General features: G+C 35.0%; 1 protein-coding gene across 1 annotated transcript; it reads left to right on the plus strand.

Annotated features, from left to right (window-relative positions):
• LOC114315970 (uncharacterized) lies at positions 1-27985 on the plus strand. The gene is made up of 4 exons (XM_082897392.1): positions 1-74; positions 22755-22911; positions 26485-27811; positions 27975-27985. The coding sequence occupies exons 1-4, from the start codon at positions 1-3 to the stop codon at positions 27983-27985; spliced, it is 1569 nt and encodes a 522-aa protein (XP_082753518.1).

Consider the following 27985-nt stretch of genomic DNA (forward strand, 5'->3'; position numbering starts at 1 on the left):
ATGGTTTTTGCATCAAGGATGGAGAACAAGAGAAGATCAACGTTTTCACCCGATTGGAACTCGGATTTGCGAAGGTTTCTTCTCAAAGCTTGCTCCTTTGCTTGCTTATGGAGGTAGGGGCATATGATGGTAAACTAAGATTGGACCAAAAACTTTAATTCGAACAATTCGTTTATGTTCAGCAGTCACTCTTTTACCCTTTTCTTATTCCACACTTTGAATTTGGATGTGAGGTTAAAACCATTGGGAAGCTCATTTCTGGGGTTTCAATTTGGACACAAGAACGACCTAAAACGGAGTCCGGATGAGAAAGTTACGCATGTTTGAAGTTTTGAAATCTGTGCTGGGAGCAGGTACGCTCGAGCAGGAGGGGGACACTCGAGCAGGTTTCGCGAGTATAGCAACGTAAAAACAGAATTTTTAGATCTTTTCACACATTTTCTTTTCCCCTCTTCTTTCCTCTCATTCTAAGTTCGAAACCCTAGCCCCCAAAACCTTGATTTCTGCTACTTTGATCAACAATCCACCATGGTTTTTGCATCAAAGATGAAGAACAAGAGAAGATCAACGTTTTCACCCGATTGGAACTCGGATTTGTGAAGGTTTCTTCTCAAAGCTTGCTCCTTTTCTTGCTTATGGAGGTAGGGGTTCTAGTGCTCTTCAATATTTACATCAATAGATAAATTTGTGGTATTGTCATTGTATAACTGTACAAATTTTCATTTTTGAGCATATAGAGTAAATTATGAGATTTGAGAATTTAGGGTTTGAAGCATGGAGGGATCAATTGATGGGTTAAGGTGATGGAGTAGGACCCTTAGATGTATAATCAAGGAGAAAAGTGGGATGTAAGGTAATGGTGTGAGAAGTTTGAATTTTTATGGAAAACTTTATTTTTCTTGAAAACCCTAGGTTAATTTGTGATGATAAATAATGATTTTGCTCAAATTGAAAATAGAATCATGGAATTGGTGGGTTGAATTATACGTGTAAAAGTCTAATTGGATTTTTGAGATGTTTCAAAATAATGTTAAAAATTTGCGAATGAACTTTGTTATGAGCATTGTGAATCATGTTAAAATGAGAAAAGAAATTAGGGGAAATGATTTAGAGAATTAATGTGTGACTTTGTATGTGTGTAGTACACTCTTCGGGAGGAATAAATGCTCCACCAGCACACTGTGAGTAATAGTACGGAAATGTACATTTTATTTACCATTGATAATTATTATCATTAATGCTCTGTTTCTCGTAAGTGTTACACGAACATGTTACACGAACAGTTATGATGATTGAAAGTCAATGTGAACGTTGAAAGATGGGCATACATACGTATGACTTTGGAATGACTCTGTTCTGTCAATAACGAATAATAATCCTCTATTATCTATAAGCAAACTACGTTGTTTCTTATCGAATAAATGGGATTATGTTCATCTTTAAACTAAGGTATCTGTATGAAACTGAGATTATTCTATTGTGTTACATATGGACCCGAGGTAGTTAAGAACCTATGACATACGTGCAAATGTTTAACATCATTATGTGACTCGCGTTAGAATGTGGGTTATTCTGTCCTTATTAAGCATATGGTAATGATATATGTGGCCTCAGTTAATAGTTGTTATTATTATTATTATTCAGTTGTACGCGAGACACCTGTATTAATTTGTAACCAAGCCACGGGAAATTTATGTGCATTACTGCATAATGGTATTCTAAGAAAACTGAGATTATTTCTATTACTATTCCGGTTATGCTATGCTATGACACAATATGATGGTTCGGTCTTTAAGACCTATGAAATTCTGGTATAGAGCAAAGTGCTGTACGAAACTAAGTGATGTAGTGCGAGTTACCTCTAGAATCCGTACGAGCCACCTCTTGAGTCCATACATATGTGAACTGGGCTTAAAGCCAATGTGAAAGTTATGAGGCCTATGGCCGTTCTGTGAAAGTTATGAGGCCTATGGCCATTTTGTATGATCTGTTAGTATGAAACAAAGTGTTGTACGGAACTAAGTGCTGCAATGCGAGTCACCTCTAGAATCCGTACGAGCCACCTCTTGAGTTCATACATGTAAGACAAGGGCTTTATGCCATTCTGATAAAGGCTTCATGCCATTCTGACAAGGGCTTTATGGCACTCTAATAAGGGCTTTATGCCATTCTGACAAGGGCTTTATGCCATTCTGACAAGGGCCTCATGCCATTTTGTTAAGGGCTTCATGCCATTTTGTTAAGGGCTTAAAGCCACTCAGTTTAAGATTGGGCCCAAGGCCATTCTGAAATTGGTATAGAGACAAATTAACCATATGTTCTCTTTATTTATAAATGCACGGATATGTATTATAATTCACGTTGAGCATTGAATTGTTATGTGCTATTATTCGCTGAGCTTGGCTCACTTTATTTTATGTCTGTTTCTATAGGCACTCAACTTGGAGGTCAGCCTTAACCTGTGGCTTCTGTTACCCAGTTGTCAATCCCTGAGTATCTACGCTCTTAGATGATGACCGCTCATGTTATGGAGTTTTGCTAAGTTTTTGATTTGTATCCTGAATGTCTGTTAAGATTGATGTGTTTGTAATCCGTTTACCTTCCCATGTTTTCGTTATACGCCCGACCTTGAGGGCTGGGTCTGTATATGTATATGTACATAGCTATCTACAGATACACGTCACTGTATATTTATCTGCATTATGTTCTGTTTGCGATCCTGGCATAGTAGTGGTAGCTCAATGGATATTATTTTACGCTATTATATGATATTAAATGCTTCCGTTCAGGCCCCATGGGTTATATTCATCAGGTTTTATGTCCGTTTCTGAGGTGGTCATGCCCAAACTCTTAGGGGCGGGTTTGGGGCGTGACAAGTGGTATCCGAGCACGAGTTGCTATCTCACACACAGATCCATTGAGCTCTAGGATGTCTAGAAAAGACTTAGGCCTCATGCATGACATCCTTAGTGCATACGGAAAGACTGATAGCAACGTTAAATGTAATCTGTTTACGCTAACGATTATGATCCATGTCTATTGTTTTACGCTATTATATGATATTAAATGCTTCCGTTCAGGCCCCATGGGTTATATTCATCAGGTTTTATGTCCGTTTCTGAGGTGGTCATGCCCAAACTCTTAGGGGCGGGTTTGGGGCGTGACAAGTGGTATCCGAGCACGAGTTGCTATCTCACACACAGATCCATTGAGCTCTAGGATGTCTAGAAAAGACTTAGGCCTCATGCATGACATCCTTAGTGCATACGGAAAGACTGATAGCAACGTTAAATGTAATCTGTTTACGCTAACGATTATGATCCATGTCTATTGTATATTCCTTGTGTATATAGTGTGATTGATTGTTGTGTAGAGCATGGCGGGAATAAGGATAGAGGATCACCTCGGGTTGGTTAGACAAAATGACCAGGGAAAATGATTGGTAAGTAATGTACATGCAATTTTTGGTTGTTATTTTTGAACTAATATTTACCTATCATTTATTTAGATGAATTGCTTAAACACTAAGTATGGAATATTTAATTATGATATAGTTATGTCTTCCTTGTCATGGTACTGGTTGGACTTATGATTTTGAAAAGTTATTGTGATACGTACTTTGATAAGTTGTGTTTTGTATAATAGTTGAATCATGTTACGTATGACCGGCTGCAAGAGAAAGTTATGCATACAATAACCCCCTTAGAATTGTGTAAGAGGTTAATTGAATGTAATTGTGATCCTACTGATTGTTAAAATGGATAAGGGAATTGACTATTGATCGTGGAATAGTATATAATTAATATGGTTTCGTGAATTGAGAAAATTATTGACAACTTCTGATAGGAGAACCAATGGAATAATTGATAGTGTCAAATGAGTTTAGTTTATGTTTAATCGGGATTTGTTTATGGAATCTGTGATCTGTGATCTGAAGTCTGTAATCTGTTTTGTTTACATGTATTCTGTAATTTGTGATCAGGGTTTCTTGTAAGAAATGATTGAAGGATATGAAGGACCTCACCCACATCATGTGTCTACGTACATGAGATTTGTCAAAAAAAAAGAAAAAAAAAAGAGAGGCAGCTATTGACTACTTTGAAGTCAAACTAAATGATTGGTAAACAGATAAGCTACCACAAGAATTCAAATCCTGTCTTTGTATATTAAGTGACTTAAGATTGAGAAATCATTTCTGTGAAATATTTCTGTGTAACTATGCAAATGTTAGATATTGTGAAATTGTCCTGTATCACCTATATGGAAGTTATGATGTGAATTGTTCTGCACGATATCGTGGATTTCGGTGAAAACAAATGGAAATGGGAATATTCCATTTTGCTAATGGGTTAGCGATACGTATTGGGCATTTACCTTCTCTTGCATGTTTAGACAACTTTGTACAATACTCACTACGTGATCACAAATTGATTTACTACCACATTGAATTAATCTTACCAAGAATTACGTCTTACCAAGAATTACGAACCTTGATGTTACGAAATCAAATTACTCCTTTGCTATACGGTTGCATATGTTGTTTGATATTATGGAATCTGTAGGGATGTGATTCTTATGGTTACTGTATACTTAATGAGATTTATGATCCTATGAACGGACCTAGTAGAATTTACGTACGAGGAATAACTGGAAACTCTATTTATGTTAACTGATTGAGCCAAATGACTGGTCTCTAATTTCTATATGACCGTTTGCTGACCTACTATAATTACAAGTTGTGAATACGAAACCTTGTGATTGACCTCGTGTCTTCCAGTAAGGAAAGGAAGAATCGTCTGAATAGTGGAAAAAAAAAAAAAAAAAAAAAAAGAGGCCAAATTAATTTGTGCTATGACAAGAAAAAGTGCTAGTAAAGGAAAATGTTATACCTTACGGTTATGATTGATTAGTCAAGTATGATTTTGAATTCGATTTCTGGTCTTGTTTTGATAGTTGTATTTATTATTCAGATTTGAACTTATGACGGCATGATCAGGTGTTTATAATGGGGATTCTTCTTCCCATCGTTCAGATCTTGTCAAGAATTAGTATATATGGTTTTGAGTCCACATAACGATATGATTTTGATATGTTTTCAGAAATGGAATATAACTTCGAGCTTGTCACTGTATTGGTGACTGTTGAAATGGAATATATCGTGCCTCTTAGACAGAACCTTATTTGGTAGGTTCTAAGATCTAATTCAATGATGCATAATCGGATTTGAATCTAACCACGTAATTAAGTTATTTGGGGAACTATATGTAACCGTAATGGTCATGTACCACCGAGTAAATTGCATTATAAGATTCACCTATGGAATTACTTAACAGGATAAGTTTGAACGTGTACTCTCTAATGAAAATTGCATATGAACTATTAACGCTGGGCCGATCTAGTTAGAGACTTAGTGGAGAATACTTTCATTAAGATTAAATTAATGCATGCTATGGGAATTTATAAATTATGCGTTGAAGGGAATGTTAACTATTATGTTTCCGTATTTGAGTGTAATAACCTGACCCTTGTACGTGTTGTCTGATATATTTTTTCAGTCCTTGTTTTGTGCTTTTAAATGTTTGCGGTGAAATTCCCTGAGCAATTAAGGTTAAGTAGTGAAACCATGTTTAAGGATGTCTATCTGTTTAACAAGAAACGTATCTGTTACACCTAGAATAGTTGAATCAGAAATTGGAGGCCTTAAAGGTTTAATTATCTAAAATTGATTATATATCTGTGATCAGCATAATTTTTATGTAATATTAAGTATGTTTACGAAATTTCAATTTCGGAATGATTAAACGATTGGATTTTGTCCTATATGCTTTTATATATGACTATCTATATATGTACCTAAGTCTTCTTACGTATGATCACAAACTTGAAAATATCTCCTGGAAAGAAATAAGGGTTGGAAGGAAGAGCATAGATCTTCAAGGAAGCAAGTGAGGAAGTGAAAAGGTTGTAGAGATCCTAAAGCTTAAGGTATGTTTGATCTTTTTGATTGGCCTCTCTTGAAGTTGAGTAAGAACTCCTCTATGTGATTGTCTTTAAGGAGTAATTGTATGATGGTCTTCACTGTTCTATTTTTAAATGTCAAATGGAATAAAGAGTTGGTGATGCCGTTAATTGAAGTGCAATTGCAAATTAGTTGTTAATTGAGAAGTTGTTATGGACTATGGGATGATAAATGGTTAGTGTTGCTCCTTGCCCGTTGAAATTCTGATGTGTGTGTGTTGATCGAAAGTATTTGTGATCCTTTCCTAGTGATTCTTGTTGTTTGGGTATCTATAGAACATTGAGGTATTAAATCGGAAAAGTAAATAGCATTACCGAGTATGGATCTTTGGAACATTACAGGGTGTGTTTTCGTTTATGTTTGAGTTGTCTTCTACTTGGTTTTCTTCAATTTCGAAGACGAAATTACTTAAGGAGGGAAGGATGTGGCGATCCAGAAATTTACCCTCTGCTCGAGCGGAGGAGTTAACGCTCAAGCGGACTTTTGGGGTTCTCAGCAATTTTGCAGACGGCCTGAGATTCTGAGGGTTGTGAATCTCCGCTCGAGCAGGAGAGTTGACGCTCGAGTGGACTGCCTTATTGGTCTATCCGCGCTCGAGCATGAAAAGTAAGATTGCCCTTGACATTGTAGTAGTGTATTTGGAACCTTCTTATTTTATTTTGGAGTATTGATTGAGGTGGTAATATGATGGTAAAGTAAGATTGGACCAAAAAACTTTAATTCGAACAATTCGTTTACGTTCAGCAGTCACTCTTTTGCCCTTTTCTTTTTCCACACTTTGAATTTGGATGTGAGGTTAAAACCATTGGGAAGCTTATTTCCGGGGCTTCAATTTGGACACAAGAACGACCTAAAACGGAGTCCGGATGAGAGAGTTACGCATGTTTGAAGTTTTGGAATCTGTGCTGGGAGCAGGTACGCTCGAGCGGGAAGAGGGACGCTCGAGCGGGTTTCGCGAGTACAACAACGTAAAAACGGGATTTTTAGATCTTTTCACACATTTTCTTTTCCCCTCTTCTTTCCTCTCATTCTAAGTCTGAAACCCTAGCCCCCAAAACCTTGATTTTCGCTACTTTGATCAACAATCAACCATAGTTTTTGCATCAAGGATGGAGAACAAGAGAAGATCAACGTTTTCACCCGATTGGAACTCGGATTTGTGAAGGTTTCTTCTCAAAACTTGCTCCTTTGCTTGCTTATGGAGGTAGGGGTTCTAGTGCTCTTCAATATTTACATCAATAGATAGATTTGTGGTATTGTCATTGTATAACTGTACAAATTTTCATTTTTGAGCATATAGAGTAAATTATGAGATTTGAGAATTTAGGGTTTGAAGCATGGAGGGATCAATTGATGGGTTAAGGTGATGGAGTAGGACCCTTAGATGTATAATCAAGGAGAAAAGTGGGATGTAAGGTAATGGTGTGAGAAGTTTGAATTTTTATGGAAAACTTTATTTTTCTTGAAAACCCTAGGTTAATTTGTGATGATAAATAATGATTTTGCTCAAATTAAAAATAGAATCATGGAATTGGTGGGTTGAATTATACGTGTAAAAGTCTAATTGGATTTTTGATATGTTTCAAAATAATGTTAAAAATTTGCGAATGAACTTTGTTATGAGCATTGTGAATCATGTTAAAATGAGAAAAGAAATTAGGGGAAATGATTTTGAGAATTAATGTGTGACTTCGTATGTGTGTAGGACATGCTTCGGGAGGAATAAATGCTCCACCAGCACACTGTGAGTAATAGTACGGAAATGTACATTTTATTTACCATTGATAATTATTATCATTAACGCTCTGTTTCTCGTAAGTGTTACACGAACATGTTACACGAACAGTTATGATGATTGAAAGTCAATGTGAACGTCGAAAGATGGGCATACATCGGTATGGCTTTGGAATGACTCTGTTCTGTCAATAACGAATAATAATCCTCTATTATCTATACGCAAACTACGTCGTTTCTTATCAAATAAATTGAATTATGTTCATGTTTAAACCAAGGTATCTTTATGAAACAGAGATTATTCTATTGTGTTACATATGGACCCGAGGTAGTTAAGAACCTATGACATGCATGCAAATGTTTAACATCATTATGTGACTCACGTTAGAATGTGGATTATTCTGTCCTTATTAAGCATATGGTAATGATATATGTGGCCTCAGTTAATAGTTGTTATTATTATTATTATTCAGTTGTACGCGAGACACCTGTATTAATTTGTAACCAAGCCATGGGAAATTTATGTGCATTATTGCATAATGGTATTCTAAGAAAACTGAGATTATTTCTATTACTGTTCCGGTTATACTATGCTATGACACGATATGATGGTTCAGTCTTTAAGACCTATGAAATTCTAGTATAGAGCAAAGTGCTGTACAAAACTAAGTGTTGTAGTGCGAGTTACCTCTAGAATCCGTACGAGCCACATCTTGAGTCCATACATATGTGAACTGGGCTTAAAGCCAATGTGAAAGTTATGAGGCATATGGTCGTTCTGTGAAAGTTATGAGGCCTATGGCCATTTTGTATGATCTGTTAGTGTTAAACAAAGTGTTGTATGGAACTAAGTGCTGCAATGCGAGTCGCCTCTAGAATCCGTACAAGCCACCTCTTGAGTTCATAAATGTAAGACAAGGGCTTTATGCCATTCTGATAAAGGCTTCATGCCATTCTGATAAGGGCTTCATGCCATTCTGACAAGGGCTTTATGCCATTCTGACAAAGGCCTCAGGCCATTTTTTTAAGGGCTTCATGCCATTTTGTTAAGGGCTTAAAGCCACTCAGTTTAAGATTGGGCCCAAGGCCGTTCTGAAATTGGTATAGAAACAAATTAACCATATGTTCTCTTTATTTATAAATGCACAGATATGTATTATAATTCACATTGAGCATTGAATTGTTATGTGCTATTATTCGCTAAGCTTGGCTCACTTTATTTTATGTCTGTTTCTGTAGGCACTAAACTTGGAGGTCAGCCTTAACCTGTGGCTTCTGTTACCCAGTTGTCAATCCCTGAGTATCTACGCTCTTAGATGATGACCGCTCATGTTATGGAGTTTTGCTAAGTTTTTGATTTGTATCCTGAATGTCTGTTAAGATTGATGTGTATGTAATCCGTTTACCTTCCCATGTTTTCGTTATATGCCCGTCCTTGAGGGCTGGGTCTGTATATGTATATGTACATAGCTATCTACAGATACACGTCACTGTATATTTATCTGCATTATGTTCTGTTTGCGATCCTGGCATAGTAGTGGTAGCTCAATGGATATTATTTTACGCTATTATATGATATTAAATGCTTCCGTTCAGGCCCCATAGGTTATATTCATCAGGTTTTATGTCCGTTTCTGAGGTGGTCATGCCCAAACTCTTAGGGGCGGGTTTGGGGCGTGACACCTTGGCTGTACAAAAATTTACCCAAAAATTTAAGAGCAAAATACTCTTCACAATCACGTCCACGCCATTAACTCGATGGGATCACCACATTTTTACCTGCACCAAATCTCATAGGGGTGAGCATAAAGCCCAGTAGAGAATTCTCACAAAGTATATACAGTTATGCATTTTCCTCAACATAAAAAAAAAAAAAAAAAAAAGCATAAATGCAATGCCATACCAAAGTTAATAAATGAGGAGAATATTCATTTCAATGCACTATTTCAAAATCACCATGTTCTCAATATTATCTTGTAATCTCATCAATTTCAAACTTCGAATATTAATTCAATAAGGGCGATAAATACGACACTAGTAATCCCTAGGCTGGTGTCTGCAAGTAGACTCTGCGAGTACTACCAAACTATCATTTTTATCGGTATTAGCCGGAAGGCTCGACACCTATCCGCTCAGTTTTCTGGTTTTTTACCAAGGACACTCAGGCCAACTTATCAAGTTCAACTACACCCCTTATCCTGGACTTACCACGTATTTACCCCATACCACATTTCCATAGTTCTTGTTACAACATCATTTTCTTTCATGAATGAATATCTTCAACAGAAATTCACAATGCAAAAAGAAATAGTTAAATGAATATACAATGCCAAGATCTTTCCATAACTCATATCACTTCTCCGATTTCAAAATGTCTTAACAACAATAACAAAGCAATTACCTTTCACTTCATGACAAGATATACAATAATGATAAGAATTTAAACGCGAATGTAATGCAACCATTAATATCTCATAACCTTTCTTCATTTTTTTCTTCGTCCAATGTCATTTCACAAAATGACTACATGCTCAACCGATGCTATCAACACTTGACAAAAACTTCTCATCATGCACATTTTGTTAACATTCTAGCCATTCCAAGATTATATGAAATTTTCAAACATCATCCTCCAAGGTTTCAATTTTTACAACCCATGGTGCTCAACAATTATCATCTTACTACCTTACAAGTTTAAGTGTTAGCAACAATGTTAAAATACCGTCTCATATCTCATATGTCACGTATATTGCTATTTTGTTAAACTTTTGGTGAGACTTACTCTCGTGCATCCTCTTAATACAAGAAAACAATTAATTTCAAAGGCATCTTCATTATTTTTCAAAAGCCCCAATTTCTAGGGTTTTCATTGAAAACAAACTTTCATCATTTTCTAAGAAAAACTCCATCAAACCATTCATCATGAGTTTAATAGGAAGAAATCCTCAAGAAGTAGTAAAAAGATTTAGACACAAACCCTCATACAAAACCCTCTCTACATTTTAAAGAAAAATCACAAATCAACACAAAACCTCAAGAACACTTTTAAATCAACATCACTATAGCAAAACTTGTATATATGACTCAAGAAATCCCTACCTCAAGCTTGTTGATGAAAGGTGAGATGAAACTCTAGCCTCAAAGATGAGAGAAACTTTGGATTTTCACCACCCAAGAGAAGCCCTAACCTTGGATCTTCAAGATTTGGAGGAAAGTGATGAAGATCATGACCCAAAAATTTGCAAAATCAAAGAGTTATGATGTTTGAGGGAGTCTTCTAGAGAGAAAGGGGAGAAAAATAGGGTTTAAAGTGAGAGAGATATGTGTATAATGGGTGATATATTTGGACCAAAAGTTACAAAAACAGAGTTTCGGATTGCCCAGTTGGCCGCTCGTGCGGCCTTTCCCACCGCTCGTGCGGCCTACCTCCACTGCTCGAATGACCCACTTCCTCCACTCGTGGGTTGATTTCAGAATTCAAAAATCTGGGTGTCAAGCTTCACCGCTCGAGCGGCCTTTCCCACCGCTCGAGTGCCCCTCCTCCGCACGTGCGGCCCTGGCCCAGCAACTCAAGTCTTCAACTTCGCTCCCGGACACCTCGAATTCACTCGTGCACCCTTCGGAATGGTCGAAATTCAACACCGAAAGAAGGAAGAATTAAGAAACCATTTTCGGACATTTCAATCCAATGAAAATAAAAAAGAGAACAAGGCGAAGAAAGAAAGAAGAAAGGAAAAAAGAAGGCCGGTCGTCACACATGATCCCTACAGTAGACCCCATCATCAGCATGGAAAGAGATTCCTACAATAATAGGTCCTATCCTCAGCATGAAAGAAACAACCGGTCTACTGCCCAACATAGAGAACAACACCACACGCAGGGATACTACCTTCCGAGATTCCAACAAAATGGTGGAAACATGCATCATTATCCTCATCACGTGGTTCACACTCAGATCCCACCTGGTGCCTATTTTCATCAACAGGATGGAGGACACACCAATACCTACGGGTGCTACCAATCTTATGGAGCTGCAGGCTCTCATCATTTGTCTGGTAGCTGGGCTCCTCAGGTAGACCAAAATGTTTGGAGAGGTTATAGCTGTCCGCAACAATCAGGCAACCAATTTTCAACATTAAATAGGGGAGCAAGGAGTAAGCGGCCACCGCCCTCGTCTGGTTATGGCCGCTAGTTTCCTGATTGCTTGGGTGATTGTAGTTTTAACAATATGTTTTCAAGTGTCGAATTGGTTTTTTTAACAAAATGTTTCTTTTATTTTTATTTTTATTTTTACCTTTTCTTTTTTAGAGTCAATAGTTTAGATCTTGGTTTTCATTTTTATTTGGTTAATAATTGTATTATTCACCACCTTCTAGGGTGAGCAGAGAAGAAAATGTTGTATTTCTCTTCACATTGTACGCTACTTGGTGGGAATCTTGGATAATAAGATCTCAGTGTATGTTATTGCACAAGCTAGGTGATGTTATAGTCATGTTTTAGACATTGGGGGAATATTGAGCTCTCTCTCTCTCTTGTCTTTTTGTTTTTCCTTTTATTTTTCTTTCATAAGAGCCAAACATCGCACAAGGGGATTGAGAAATGTATAAATTTGAAAAATGAGTCATTATTTTATAAAGAAAGAGAAGGAAATAGTATTTGTTGGTTGTGTTTGCAGTTGATGAAAGAGGTGAACAAGCAAACAAAAAACTAATATACTGGGTAGGTACTTCTCCCAAGTGGCCTTTTTGATGGATTTCCAATTGTTTTAAAGTTGGAACCAGGTACAAGTTATTACATGTACTATCTAAGCTTCACTTGGGGTTTATCTGAATGTGACAAATTTATTACGTTTTTAAGTTGAAGCCTGAAAATTTTATCATTGTGCTTAACTTGGTTCATTTACTATCATAGCTGAGAAGAACTATTTGCGGTTTATAGGTGTTTATGTTCGCATATGTTTTTTTTTATTGATGTGTGATTTGTAGTTAAAAAATTTCCAAAATAACTTCTCTGAGTGTTGAAGTTAAATTCAGTCAATCATAAACAGTTAGGATTTTTTTTTGAACAGCATAAACAGTTAGGATTGAGGATAAAAAATTACTAATAGACAAGAATAGGCTTGGAAATCCAGATTAACAAGGTTAAAATTTACAATTCATCCATGACTACATCAGTCTATTAAGTACATATAAGAGCATTTACATTAAAAAAAACTAGTTATATATATATATATATATATATGGCTCTCTGGTGGTGATTGATGTCATTGGCCTTGAAAGATCAAATTGCTCTAAAAAAAATTTCTTGGAAAGCTTTTTGATCAGTATAATTTCACTTATTTAACCTTATTAATCACATAGAGAGGAAGTTCCCAATTATCTCCTGTCTTAAAATGTTTTTGTCGTCTTATATGAAAATGCTCATATCATTCAATTATTTGAGAATCTCAAGCATATGGAACTCAATGTATAATTTAACAATTGTGAGTATTTTGGATCAGAAAGACATATAGATTTGTGGATAGAAATTTAGCAATTGTGAGTATTTTAAGTCAGGAGGACATACATATTTGAGGATAGAAGATCCCGTATCATTGAAAAAATGCCGATAAGTGTTTGACAAATTTAAATGACTCCTTCAATGAGAATATTTGGAATGATTATGTAATGTTACATTTGTAAAAAAAAATACATAGAAAATTTAACATGATTCATATTCATTTTTTATTTTTTTTATTTGTAATTGTAGACACCCCATTTTTGACCGTCCTCAAGACTTGGACGTCACCGCTTGAACACTCGGTGATCATCCATGTTTGTGTTCGCCTTGAGTTCCCGGAGGTCTCGGATACGCGCCTTGCCTCAGGATCTCTCAACTCGACTGTTTTGTGTTTGGTTTTGCACCAAACACTTGTGTTTTGCCTTGGAGGGGCAGGGAATGGCTTGTGGGCCATCCCCACACATCGCCGGCCATGGCTTGAGGCCACCGGCTGTGTTTTGCTTCCACCGGCCAAATGTTTGGCCGGCCGACTATGGATGGTCGATCGGCCATCTATTTTAGTCAAATTGCATTTTTGGCCGGCCGACTACTGTGCATCTGCTTTTGCAGATATTTTCATGCAGCTGGCATACACTTTCACCCCCTCCATACGTGTATGGAGGGATTGCCCTCTTGTTAGCTTTCTTTGGAAGCTTTACAAGACCATTTGTCTACAAAAAGAGAGCTTCTTCTCTCTTGCTGAGGGGTTAGACAATTTAGACAGCATTTTCAGAGGGTCTTGAGTTTTAGGGTTAGGGTTCATATATCCTCCATCTCTATGTCTCTCTCTCTTGTGTATTGTGTGTGTTTTGTCTTAGTTTTGCACACAAACACCCACCATCACACCTTTTCTTGGAGCTGAGGCCCTTGAGGGTTTTTTTTTGAGTTGTGGAGCTGGTTTGAGCTCAAAGAACCAGCTAGTCCACCATTTTTGAAGGAGGTCTACAAGGGTAAGACTTTTGTCCCTTTTTCCCTTATTTTTTCATTGCTTATTTACCTACCTTGCATCTGTTTTTGATCATAGTATATAGCATATAAAATTTGTGTTTTTACCTGCTCTAAATAGTTTGTTAAGGGTGTTTTAAGCTTTGGGGTTGTTTGACCCCTCTTAAGGCTTGTTTGGCCCTTGTTTTGTGCCATTTCGGTTGAACTCCGGGACCATTGTGTTTGGGCCTCCTCACCACTGAAATCTTGAGGGATTTCAGTGATGAGGATGATGCCTTGAGGTCCCAAGAATGAGAGGGCCACCCCCTCTCCTTGTTGTCCTTGAAAAGGGCCATTTTTAGCCTCTTGAGGGAGCATATAGTTTGAGTGTGTATTGACCATGCCTTGACTGATTTTCATGCTTATCATGTCATAATATAGCATTGTTGTATGTTGGTTTTGGTACACCATGCTTGTCTAGCATACATACCTTGTAATGCCATGATTTGCCTCAATACATGCATAGCATTTAGACTACCATGCTTTTGTGTTTTGGCCAAGCTTTGTGAAGCTTATATGCATATTTTGATGTGCTAAGGGACTGTTTTGAGTCATTTGAGTCATCCATTCCTTGCTTTGTATAGCTACAATGTAATCTCTCTTGTATGCCTTAAGCTTTGGCCCTCCTAGCATGCCATCTTTGCTTTGTTTCAGTGGTTTGGAACCACTTGACATGTTATTTCAGACCTCATGATGTGCCCATATGCTTGCATTTGATCCCCCTTCAATGTGTTTAAAGGTTGTTGCCTTATGCCCCTTGTTTAGGCCTTGGAGTATGCTTGCATTTTTAGACCACTTAGATGACATCTAAGTACATCCTTAGCTTTGTTTAGGTCTGCATTGGACCTATTGTAAGTCCCTTTGGCCTTGTGAGGCTTGGTTGACCTAGCCTTGGTTTACCTCCCCATTGGCTTGCCTTAAGTCTTGGACCATTGTTGCATGTTTGGCTTGCCTTATTTACTTGGTTTGGCACCTTTATAACATTCTTTTTTAGAGCTTTATGTGCATGCCATTAATCCATGTTTTGTCACTTTTAAGTGTGCTTAAAGGTTGCATGTTTGATGCTTGAGTGTTGGCCCATTAGCATGTGCATGTGTGTGTGTTGGCCCTCATTTCCATAGCATTGGCTACTGTTTTGGACCTAGTTTAGGGTTGTCCAATTAGTGTAAGTCCCTTCCTTGCATGCCATTCAAATGTCATTACATTATTCCATGGTTGCATGCTTTGGTTGCATGCTTAAAATCACTTGCATTGGTTATGTATCCTCTTGGTCAAGTTGTTAGCATATTTGTATGCCTTGCATGTTTGCATGGTTGAGTTGCACATTGCATACTTGATTAGCTTGCATGGATTGCATGCCTAGTGAGCATCGTGCATTGCATCTCCATGTTACACACTTAGGCTCACATGCTTAGGTTGCATTGTACTAGCATGCATACTTGGCCTCTTGAATTGCTTGTGATAGAGGTTGAGTTCAATTTGTTTGTTTACGTGCATTGCATGACATTTGAAATGAAAATGCACAACTTGGTCTCTTGGGCCATCACGCATTGAAATGCGCGATTGGTGGTCCGAGAACCAAGGGCCGTATCCCTTTGAGTCACAAACATGACAAGGGATGTGTCGGTGCACACATTCGCTTGAATTGCATTGCCATGCAAAGCTTTGCCCTCTGCTGCTGTCAAATAGGTCCTGCAGGAATGTTCGGCCGATCGACTACACAGAGTGCCGACCGGCTATCCATCGGTGGCCGATGGATTCATCTTTAGCCGATGACCACCAAATCACAGCCGGTGATGATCCTCTTTGGCCGGTGACATTCCCCAGCATCTAGTGAGAATATCCTGAGACTTTGGCAGTTTTCAGAGGAGTATAGTAGGGAAAACAGATGCAGCTTGCGCATGGCAGTGGACTTCCGAGCAAGACCGAGCATGCATTGCATTGGGCTTTTTTCCCGAGGCCGTTTATCGCTTTCTTAGATTAGTTGATTTGCTTAACTAATTTAGTTGGTCTGTAATAACTAATTAGCTAGGATAGTTGGTTTGTTATTCGGACTGTATTATTTTTTCGGACCCTCCGGGCGAGAGCAATTGTGTAATAAGTGTGGGTGCGTGTGTGCATGTCTTCCAACCACCGCTTCTTTCTCCCTTTTACTTACCTGCTTTGATGGTTAGTATTAGGACATGTTTACTTTAGCATACCTTATGCTATGCATGCGTGCATCATTCATCAATATTGCATGCACCGGGCTCGGCACATCATGCTAACTGCATCGTATTTCAAATCTGACTTGAATACACGCTACTTGCCGCACTTTACATGCCATTTTAGGATTAGCCGAACCTATCCTAATTGCATTCTATGTGCGTTGCATTAGTCACTTTAACATGAACTAGGATCACGCATGTTTGTTAACTAGTTTATTGTTTTGGCACGGAGTACATTGTAAGTATTTGTGCTTTAGCATCTCGCATGCGTGTGAATGTTAACATAATTGCACGATTACCATGAGGCTAGCTGCTTATGTGATATAACTGCTTAAATGCCTGTGGATGAAGGTCGAATTGCTTAAATTGGGATAATGCATTAAAACTGTGAGTTTTAAGCCCACTAGATAGTGGTAAAACCATCTTTTCTAAAACCCACTTGAGGGTGGCAAAACCTATATTTTAGCCTACTTGCGAGTAGCAAACCATCTTTAAAACGAACATGCTATGTTTTGTTCCAATTTAGACGATTTGGTCTATACTTGTTTGCTGTGCGCATAACATAGTAATTCTAGGCTAATAACCGGAATAAGAACACATAACGCTTTCAAAAACGGATATCACGGTTAGTAGAGGCCGATCTTCGGATCGGGCGAGAGGGGGTGCTCATAGCTGACCTTCCCCAATCGTACCCAAGCTCCCGAGCCGAGGCAACTTTGGTGATGACGGACACGTGGCCTTTGGCACCGAGTCAGGGTTTCCTAAATTTCCCAAAATAAAATATTTAGGTGGCGACTCTGTATCTGGCAAAGCAGTCCATGTTTGGCACTTCTTTTCTACAAATCTGTTTTTTCTCAAAACGATTTGCCGGATTTGGACTCTTAGGTTCAGATTAAGAACCGTGACGATTCGAGAGTCCGAACTGTAGTGAGCCCAAACGAACAGAACGGGACTCATCCTCCCGGAACGTTTGGACACGTCTACAGTAATATGCACTATCCATTCACTGAATTGTTGGTATCATTGATAGTACAAGTTTTAAAAGTAAAGCATTCGTGCATGAGGTTCATTAATTTAGTGATAAAATGATGCTGTAATGTTATATTTACAGAAAAATATATAGATAACGTGATTTATATTTATTTTTTTGATTTATTTATTGGTAATATGTACTATCCATTCACTGAATTGTTGGTATCATTTGTAGTACAAGTTTTAAAAGTAAAGCATTAATGTATAAGGTTCATTAGTGGTGAGCTAGGGCTTCGTTGTACGTAGGGTAAGCTCAAAAATGGAATGTGGAAAGAGAGGAATTTAAGCGGACCAACCAACAAGTGTGAGTACACCCAAGTCACAACTTATGCTGGACTGATGTTATAGTGGAAATTTGGGAGTCCCTTTTAGAAATTATTTTAATTTTTGGAAAATGCTATGGTATGATATGTATCTTATCATAAAAATATATAATTTTATCATAATACTTTATAACATTAATCACAAAATGCGTAATTTCACATCACTATAAATTGACGTAATTAAAAATATTGTAATTAAGTTACAAACTTTTGCATCATTTATCAAAAAATTTTGAACTTTTTTGTTACGCCAATCTGTGACAATGTTACGTATTTTATAATTGATATTATGAAATTTTATAATAAAATTATACATTTTTGTGTTAAAGTGCGGAAGGTAGCATTTCTTTCTTTCTTTTTTTCTCTTTTTTTTTTTAGCTCTTAATAGTGATATATAATTCTCACTTCACAGCCAAAATAAAAAATTCTTAGTAATAAAATATTTTGTTTATTCGGTGAATTACACTTACCTCCCTTCAGGTTTTGCATAATTACAATGGCACTCTTGTGATTTTTTTTAATAACACTGACTTTCCTTAACATTATCAAAATTTTCTCTTTTGTCATTTATTCCTTGGATGATGTAAGGTTTTTAGATAAAATGACAAAATATCTTCACTATAGTTTTACCATTATCAACTTTCCAATTTAATTTTTTTATTACCAATTATTTCTCGATATAAGTATTTTTCATTGAAAAAATTAAAAATGACTACATCAAAATACCTACATGTATTTTTAAGATAAATTTCTTATTAGAAAGAAATAGGTATTTTCAAATTTTCAAAAAAACTCTAGTTTCTCAAAATAGGTATTTTTTATTAAAAAAATTCAAATAGCTGTATGTATCATTAATATATATATATATATATATATATTTCAAATTTTTGTTCAAACTCCAATGTCTCAAAATAGGTATTTTCAACCTAAATTTTTTAACACTAATTATTTCTATGCAAAAAATATAAATTAGTATTATTTCTTTTTGGAATTTGACATATTTTATATTTTGTTTTATAATTTTGAATAAAAGGCTGCATTTAATTTTTCATAATGTTTAATGGTCATGTGCGGCTTTTAATGTGTGCGTTTTAGTATATATATATATATATATATATTGATCATTATATGGGTTTTGGTTTTATATAATGAAATGGGCAATGATTTTATTTTCACAATAGATTGGATTTCTATATGTTAGTAATGGGCGCCCATGTGGCATGACCATTTGAATTTGAATTTGAATTTGAATCTTATCCAAATAGGTTTTGAAATTGAATTCAAACCTATTTAGGATAACCACTCAGGATACAGATATTATCTCCATCACTGATATGGATAGATAATAATAACATATTATATATCTGGTATATGGGTTATGAGTGATTAAGAGAGAAACAACGATCTGAGTTTTATCCATATACTGACTGTCTCCCAAAAACAACGATCAAGTCATTTGCACTGTGATTTGTGTGTGTGATATTCATTCTGTAATATCACTTCACTGCTGCTGGGTTGGTTTATCAGATTCTGGAAGCACGTGATTTACCCACGAGGTTCTATCATCTAAAGGTATGATCTAAATATTTTATCCGCTGCATTTTTTATACTTTGATTTACATATTTGTTATTTAAGAAAAATGACATTGGAGCTAACTGGTTTAATAAAACACATTGGAACAATTCAAATATTGTTTCATAGATTCCAATGAATTCATTTTATTTTAAAAAGTAAAATAAAAGAAGTTCATTTGTTTTTAACTTTAAAAAAAATAAAAAAAAAAACAGAAATTAAAATAATAAATACATTAACTAAAAGGATAAAATTTATGTTATTTATGTAGTATGATGAATCAATCATATAATTGAATTGTTATGTTCATTTTTATTTTTTATGTTTTTTTGTAATTAATATGAATGAGTGATTTCTTGCAACTTTAAATTAAATATTTAAATATTTAGAATTTTTGATTATATATATATATATATATATTTCAAAGTGAAAGAGAAAGTCTCAATAAATACACGATAGATTCAAACTATTAATCTCATAATAAGATACAACAATTTTGATCAGTCAAACTGATCCTGTCAATTGTCTCATGCACTCTACTAATTGATATATATATATATATATATATATATTTATAGAAATAATGTGCCAATATGTACTTATTTAATGTAAATAATATTATTATATTAAGATTATATTTATAATATAAGAATTGATTGTAGAAATTTCAGTAATAATATATGAGAACAAGAGCAGCCGATTTTGTAACATGTAATTTCACATGGTCATAAAAAAATTAAATTGTTTTTTTCAACAAATCAAAACAATTAATAATTAAAGAGATTGGTCTCCTGTTCTAATTGTTGATGTATATAATACTCTTTCTTGAATCTTGGAGGTGGTGGAGCTAGCGGTGTAACTCGGACGGGTTCGATCGAGTTGGAATGTTGTCCAAGCCTAATTCAAGTTGTACTGAGACCCGTCTAAGCCTGAATTGTAACCCGAAGTTGTCTGCCCAAGCCCAAGCACAATCCGAATTAAACCCGAATTGCCCGAGTTATAAATGAATTTCATTTTTTTTGTTTTTTGCAGCTACACTATGAAATTATTAAATTAGACTCTATTTACAATTATTATTATTTTTGTTTTATAGAAAATCATTAATACCATCAAAACAAATAATTTCTATAATATAAGAGAGATGTCATTATAGTAGTCCTTACAATTTATGAGTGAAAATAAAAAGAAAAAAAAGTAAGGCTCTGTTTGTTTGTATTCTCAAATCAATTTTCTACGTGTGTTTTGGAGCATGATGTTTGGTTACGTTTTCAAATCAATTTTCTACGCTCTCTGCAGAGAACTCTGTGCACACAGGCGTGTTTTCTGTCCAAAGGAAGACCACCCGGTAGACCACCCGGATGTCCACCCGGTAGACCACCCGGATGTCCACCCGGATGTCCGGCTGATTTCCAGATTTTTTTTTTTTTCCCAATTGATTTACATAATCGGGACAAATATTTTCTGAAAATTTTTAAATTTTTTATGTGCTTTAAAATAATTTTGAATTGTATATTTAGTTATGAGTTATAAATTTTTGTATCACATATCAAATGTCACATCAATAATTCCCCACTCAAATCAAACCTCTTTTCCAAAACTATTTTCAAAACTCTTTACCAAACAAATTTTCTACACTCAAATCATAATTCCACAACACACAAACTCAAAATACAACTCATACTCTCAAATCACATTTACAAAACTCTACCAAACGCTACCTAAGATTTTATGTTATTTGTATATATAATATATACTTAATATGATTTAATAATATAAATTACTTTAATATCATGTAATGACTAATAATTTATATGTATATTTAATATTTTGATATATCTATATATGTATAATTCGGGTTTCGGATTGCTCGGGTTGCTCGGGTTACTTGACGTCTTTGCCCAAGTCCGCCCAAATTTAATTTGGCCGTCTGAATTTTTTCCCAAATCCATACTGAATTTAAAAATATTTTATCCAAACTTTAAAAAAATTCAGATTGAACTCGGATTGAGCACACCTAAATTGCACCCCAAGGTGGAGCAGATCAGATCAACCCCGTTGAAGTTGAGTTAGATTCACACCCATACACGGACATTTTCCTCCGAGATCAAAGAGAGTCGGCAATAGGCACACGTGTGGCTATAATATTTAAATAATATATAAAAAAACTGTTTGAGAACTTAGAAGTTTTACAAAATTTTTTATCAAATGTCTACATAAATATGTCATGTGAATCTCATATTCAAATGTAACATTTAATAAAAGATTTGATAAAATTTTTGAGTATGTAACTTTTGTGTAATGTGTATACTGATAATAATAACTAATTAGGTAGCTAGTCCACATTTCTACAGCTATGCTTTGCAACTTATTTTGTTCTTTTTGTTTTTTTCTTTATTTCTAACTATATATTCATTACTTTTACAGTCTGAAAAATAAAAAATGTTTGAGATTCTTGAAAAAAAAAATTCTTAATTTGATTTATAGTGATATGATATGTGTCAATTTTTTATTTTTTACCTACTAAAACATATAGTGGACAAGCATCGAGATATCTGGTCTAACTTAACCATCCTAAGTTTGACCTTGAAAGAATGTATAAATTTCCAAACCCGCCCACTTAACCCAACAGATATGAATTATTATTTATTTTCTCCGTCTCGAAGGGCTACTAAATTACTCAAACCTTCTTAATAATTATTTTAGTTTAAAATATTAATAAATTTTAATTATAAAATAAATATAATTTTGTAAGAAGTGTTTTAGTTTAAATTTAAGTTATAGAAAGAAATATATATATATATATATATATGCATTTTACTTTATATTTTATTAATTTTTTAATTTATTTTGTAACTAAATAATATAAAATTTTAAATTAATATTTATAAATAGGCAGGCTAGGTGGGGTTAGGCTAAAACTTTTTATTCCTCACCCAATTCAAAAATTAAATGGGCTAAGAAATTTTGTCTAGCACGACCCCATGGGTTAAATATTTTTCCCAAGCCCTAAAAATATTGGCACTACAAGAAATTAAGGTTTTAAAGACAAATTTTTAGGGACAAAAATAATTTGTCTGCAAAAATTATACTTTTAAGGACAAAATGAAAGAATTTAAAAAAAATATATATTTAATCATATTGTTACATTTTCTAGACAAATTTACTTAGATCAATCACTATTCCCTACAATTTTAATTGGTTGCTAATAAACCCAAATCATATATTATTGTATTTTATATATTAATTTTTGAACTTAATAATCGGGACTATCAAAAAACAAAAACAAAAAAGCCAGGTTCATCACTCACTCTCTCTCAAATCCCTAAATTCTTTCCATATATCAGGTTTCAAATCCCTAATTTCTTTTCATCACTCACTGTCTACGGATTCGATATTCTGATCTGTGGTTCATCATTGTCTCATAGCATCTCTCTCCGTTGCCGCCTCATCTCTCTCGATTCTCCGATTTCCCGGCGACTCTCCGATAGCGATTCCGATCAGGTACCATTATATATGTATATACATACATGTATGTATCCGTATAATCGATTTGATATCTCAATTTTAGCCATGTATAGATTCATGTGTTTGTTCAATCAAATTTACCAAATTGAAATATGCAGATCTAAGTAATGATTTTCCATACTTCATCTTCTGGTAGGTAAGAATACCAGAAAGTAAGCGAGCAAAGAGGTTTACATTATTGTGGACTCAAAATTGCATCTAAATCTACCTAAAAACATTTTCGTGTTTGATCTTTAACAGTAGCATGCAGGACTAGTCTCAAATTAAATTAGTTCTGTATTGGTGTTGAATAGATAACTCAGAGCTCCTTGTGTTCAGTGATTTGTAATCAAGTGTGTTGGTTCAATGAATTGTGACATAATAAAGTGGAAAATAGAAACTACCTGATTTTGCCGGATGAAATCATTTCACTCATTCTTGAAATCCTCTGAATTTGCTGGATGAAATCTTTTTGCACCCCCTCTGTCCTTTAAATTTGCTATATGATTTCATGTCATTGGTTTGGTTACCACAGATTTAAGCAAATTTTGAGGAAGGTTGAAACACAAATTTGTTACTAAGAAGAGTAGAGAATGAAAATTTCAGGAACTATATTCATTGTGTGGGTTGGGAAATCTCACATGTTTCCCCTTGATACACAGCTCTACACACCTAGTAATCCGCTAAAACTACATCTTTTAGGTGTAAGTCAGTTTCTATTAACAGAGCAAGGGTACATATATAGGACTTGAGAGCATCATTAATGTGGGATCACATCTCTACCCACATCTAATTGATTTACTTTAGTGTTTGTTAAAGCTTTACAAAAACTGTATTGTTGACCAAATAATTTTGATTATGGAAAACAACAAAATTTTATCTATGAAGGAACACTATGTGTGTACTATAGTTCTATTATCTATACCCTAACACATGTTTTGATAAGTAATGATATAATTTCATTTACAAGAAGGCCGAAAACAAATTATACATCAAAACCTGATCCGATGTCTCCAAAAGCCAAAACTTTTAATTCTCTAAATAGGCTCTTCCTACAAATGAATGTTCTCTTATTCTGAGCGCCCCAGATTTTCCACGTCAAATTTGAGGCGGCAATACCAAACTCATTGTCATCTCTATAAATATATGTAGTTGGTTTGGTTATATAACCTATGGATTCAATATTAATAATAATAATATAATTTTTTGCCTGATGGGTTAGAGTTGGGATACCATTTTCCCAAGAAAGAACTTAGTAAAATCATCAGTTAGTTATTTTGTTAAAAAAACAAAGTAAAGAGTTATTGAATAAATTATGCTTTATGTAAAAGTTGCATCTGTCACACTATTATTTTTTACGTTTCTTATACTATTATTATAGAAGTACATTTCGTGCCACAAGCGTTTCAATTGATTTTTATAAGAATCATCGTTAGAAAAATCATGTGGAATAAAGTATGCCGCCAGCCCCCTAGTCATCATGGTTTAAGCTTTTGAGAGTAAGGATGTTTCTAAAATATTAAGATTGTCCATTATCCTCCTTAAAATTTGAAGATACTAATAGCATGTAGATGTTTTATACAGTTACACTTGACTTGAGAAAGTAACTATAAACTTTTTTTTTTTTTTAGAATGAAAATATCACTTTGGATGGGTTGGAATTGAAACAAAGCAAAAACTCAACAAAGGCTTATTTCAACTACCTGTGTTTATATAGTAATATAGTAATATTACTATATTGCTTATTTCAACTACCTGTGTTAATTCCCCTTATGCACACAAAGGCTTTTAATTTGGCTCTTTTTATTGCGTTATGAAATTTTATGAAACAATTTTGGCTCGTAATTGCGAATGAGATCATAACTAGTGTTTACATGCTTTGATGAAGAAGATATGCTATTAATAATTATTTTAGTTCTGATATATTAGGAACTACCATATTAGTGTATACAAGAGTTATATCCTTCTCTCTTCTGGGTATTTTGTGACTGTAATCAAATTCAGTCCTATGCTTATTTGCTATGATGAATATGCTCTGAAATTTGTTGTTCCACGAATATAATAAGATCATAATCTAAATTGTTCCAAGGTTTGTTTTTAAACCTGGGAGTTTCCAAGAGAATGCTTTTTAGTGAGCTCATATAGTTATGGTGCTGAAAGAGAAAAGTAACATTTTAAGTAGTAATTTTCATGATTCCTCAAAAAAAAAAAAAAAAAAAAAAAAAGAGTTGTAATTTTCAAATATTTCTTTTCATGTGTGCAAAGGCTTTGATAAGTAGTTTGGAAGTAAACTGAATAAAAGAATTGAGAATGCCCATCAATTGCCTTAAAATATAACAGTCATGATGATGAAGGTTTATTCTCTCCCTCTTTACATCTCCCCTTCTCATTGCTATTGCATATTTTAGTGGTATGATCATTAATTTCATTTTTATTGTTCCTTTTTCCTTCCTTATTTTACAACCTTTTGTTGTCACTAGAGTGATTCTTATAGTTTAGGAGGGAACTAGAACTTAAGGTAAAACAGGGCAAACACAGGAGCACACATTTATGTGGTCTGGCTTAAAGCTTATGTCAACGAGTGAAAAACGACAGTGTTTATTGACTCCAATTAGCTTAGATGAACACCTAATGGAATTTAGTAAGTCACATTTATGTAATATGCTTTTTAAGCATTTGCTTCAACTATGAGCATCTCATATTTGCCTCTTTGGATCAAAACTCATTCACAAAAGGTTTAAAAGAACAAAAATTGCGGGTTAAAAATATTAATGTTTTTCACTTTCAGAGATGGAAAATTGGCAACTACATTGCTCGAGGCAAAATGTAATATGAAAACTAGTCTTACCTTTCATGATATGCATATAACAAACTCACTGCTACTATCAGCTCCATCAGTGACAAAACCCCATTCATTTAGATACAATGTATGCATGTTTTACAAATCAAAACAACCTTGTCCCTCGCTAATTAAATACATCGGTGCAGACAGTTAGCCATCTTTGCTTGTCATCCCCCACAAAGGAAAACAAAGAAAGTTTTGCAACTTGCGTAGGCCAACATACAAACTTACACACTTCACCTCTTCACCTTTCTATGGAAATGAAGTAATATTGAAGGATAACAAAGAAAGTTTTACATGTATCTTCTTGGATTTAGCTCTCATAAAACGATAGTAATCACTTTGCTTGGTTAGAGTTTTTCAAAAGCAAGGGTTTGGGACTACCAATGATCTATCTACCTAAATATCTAAAATCAAGATTTATCCATTTAGAATTTTTTGAGGGGGTGATTGTGTGGTGATGAAGAATTCGTAGAATCCCTATATTAATGCTTAATTTGATGTTTCTTTTGCTTTGATGATATGGTCTGATCTAATCCTGATTTGTTTGATTTTATTATATTTGTGTTATTTGGAAATGTAGATGCCAATTCAATTGATTGCATTGTTAAATTTATTTTGATTCGCTTGTGTTATGAGAGTCGAAAATTGTAGCATTATGTTTCCTATTTTTTAAGCTTTTACCTTCTTCTTTTTCTTTTTCTTTTTTTTTTCTCTTTCTTCTTTAGTTCTTTTGCACCATGGATAGGAGTTGGATACAACTTCGTAATAGAAGGTCACCTCAGTACATTGATGGGGTGAGGGAATTTATCTTGTTTGCTCGTGATCATATGAAACCAGAGATAGATAAGATTTGGTGTCCATGTTATAGATGCAACAATCATATTCAAAAAACCATAGAGGAAGTTGAAATTCATTTGTATGCATATGGGGTGGTCACGAGTTACACTAGGTGGGTGTATCATGGGGAAGGTTTTGAGTTGAATGATAATGATGACTCACAAAATGAAAATGACGAATATCTTGACAATGTGACAAAGAAGTCAAATAGTCCCAATACCGAGGTGCGAGAAGTTATTCATGACATACGAAGTGGAACAACCACATTTGGTTATGTGGGAGAAGCATCTAGTAGTCGTAATCCTGACTTACCAAGTAGTTGTGGTGGAGAAACAAATAAATTTGCAAGATTAATGAGGGATGCGGAGCAAGATTTGTATCCGGATTGCCAACGATTCTCCAAACTATCATTCATGGTTAAATTGCTACATCTAAAGATATTTAATAGATGGAGCAACAAATCACTCACGATGTTGTTGGAATTGTTGAAGGAGGCACTTCCCATTGGTGAAACGCTTCCATGCTCTTACAATGAGGCTAAACAAATAATTCGAGATTTGGGCCTCGACTATCAAAAAATACATGTATGCAAGAACGATTGCGTACTTTTTTGGAAGGAGTATGAAAATGAAGATGAGTGTCCTACTTGTAAAGCGCCAAGATACAAGGTTCGTAAAGGTAAAGGTAAAGGTAAAAAGATCCCTCACAAGGTTCTGCGATACTTTCCTTTAAAACCACGGCTACAAAGGCTATTCATATCCAGGAAGACGGCTATTGATATGAAGTGGCACAAGGATAAACGTGTAGAGGAGGAAAATGTGTTGCGTCATCCGGCTGATTCTGAAGCATGGAAAGACTTTGACAAAAAGCATGAGTCTTTCGCCAAAGATCCGCGTAACGTTAGGCTCGGACTAGCTAGCGATGGTTTTAACCCGTTTGGAAACATGAGTAACTCATATAGCATATGGCCGGTTTTTCTTGTCCCATACAATTTACCACCATGGAAATGTATGAAGGATCCATTTTTTATGATGCCTTTGCTTATTCCTGGGCGTAGGGCTCCCGGGTTTGACATTGATGTGTTTTTACGGCCATTGATAGATGAGTTAAAGGAGTTATGGGAGGTAGGGGTAGAAACATACGATGCATCAAATGGCCAAAGTTTTCAATTACGTGCCGCATTGTTATGGACCATCAACGATTTCCCTGCATATGGTAACTTATCCGGTTGGAGCACCAAAGGGAAATTGGCTTGCCCTTCATGTAATGAGGATGCATCTCACCAATACTTGCATAATAAAAAAAAAAAAAAAAAAAAAAAAAAAAAAGTGCATACTTTGAGCATAGGTCCAAATATACAACTTGACTTTCTGTGCAGAGCTGAACTGA

Source organism: Camellia sinensis, chromosome 12 (genome assembly GCF_055761805.1).
Source record: "Camellia sinensis isolate YWXY chromosome 12, ASM5576180v1, whole genome shotgun sequence".
In the NCBI taxonomy this organism is placed as follows: Eukaryota; Viridiplantae; Streptophyta; class Magnoliopsida; order Ericales; family Theaceae; genus Camellia; species Camellia sinensis.

What these genes read in the sequence shown, in the direction of transcription:
- LOC114315970 (XM_082897392.1), top strand. Translation starts at nt 1, where the DNA reads ATGGTTTTTGCATCAAGGATGGAGAACAAGAGAAGATCAACGTTTTCA. An exon ending in TGGAACTCGGATTTGCGAAG is followed by an intron (nt 75 to 22,754) that starts GTTTCTTCTCAA and finishes TCCATATATCAG; the next exon opens with GTTTCAAATCCCTAATTTCT. An exon ending in CCGATAGCGATTCCGATCAG is followed by an intron (nt 22,912 to 26,484) that starts GTACCATTATAT and finishes TTTCTTCTTTAG; the next exon opens with TTCTTTTGCACCATGGATAG.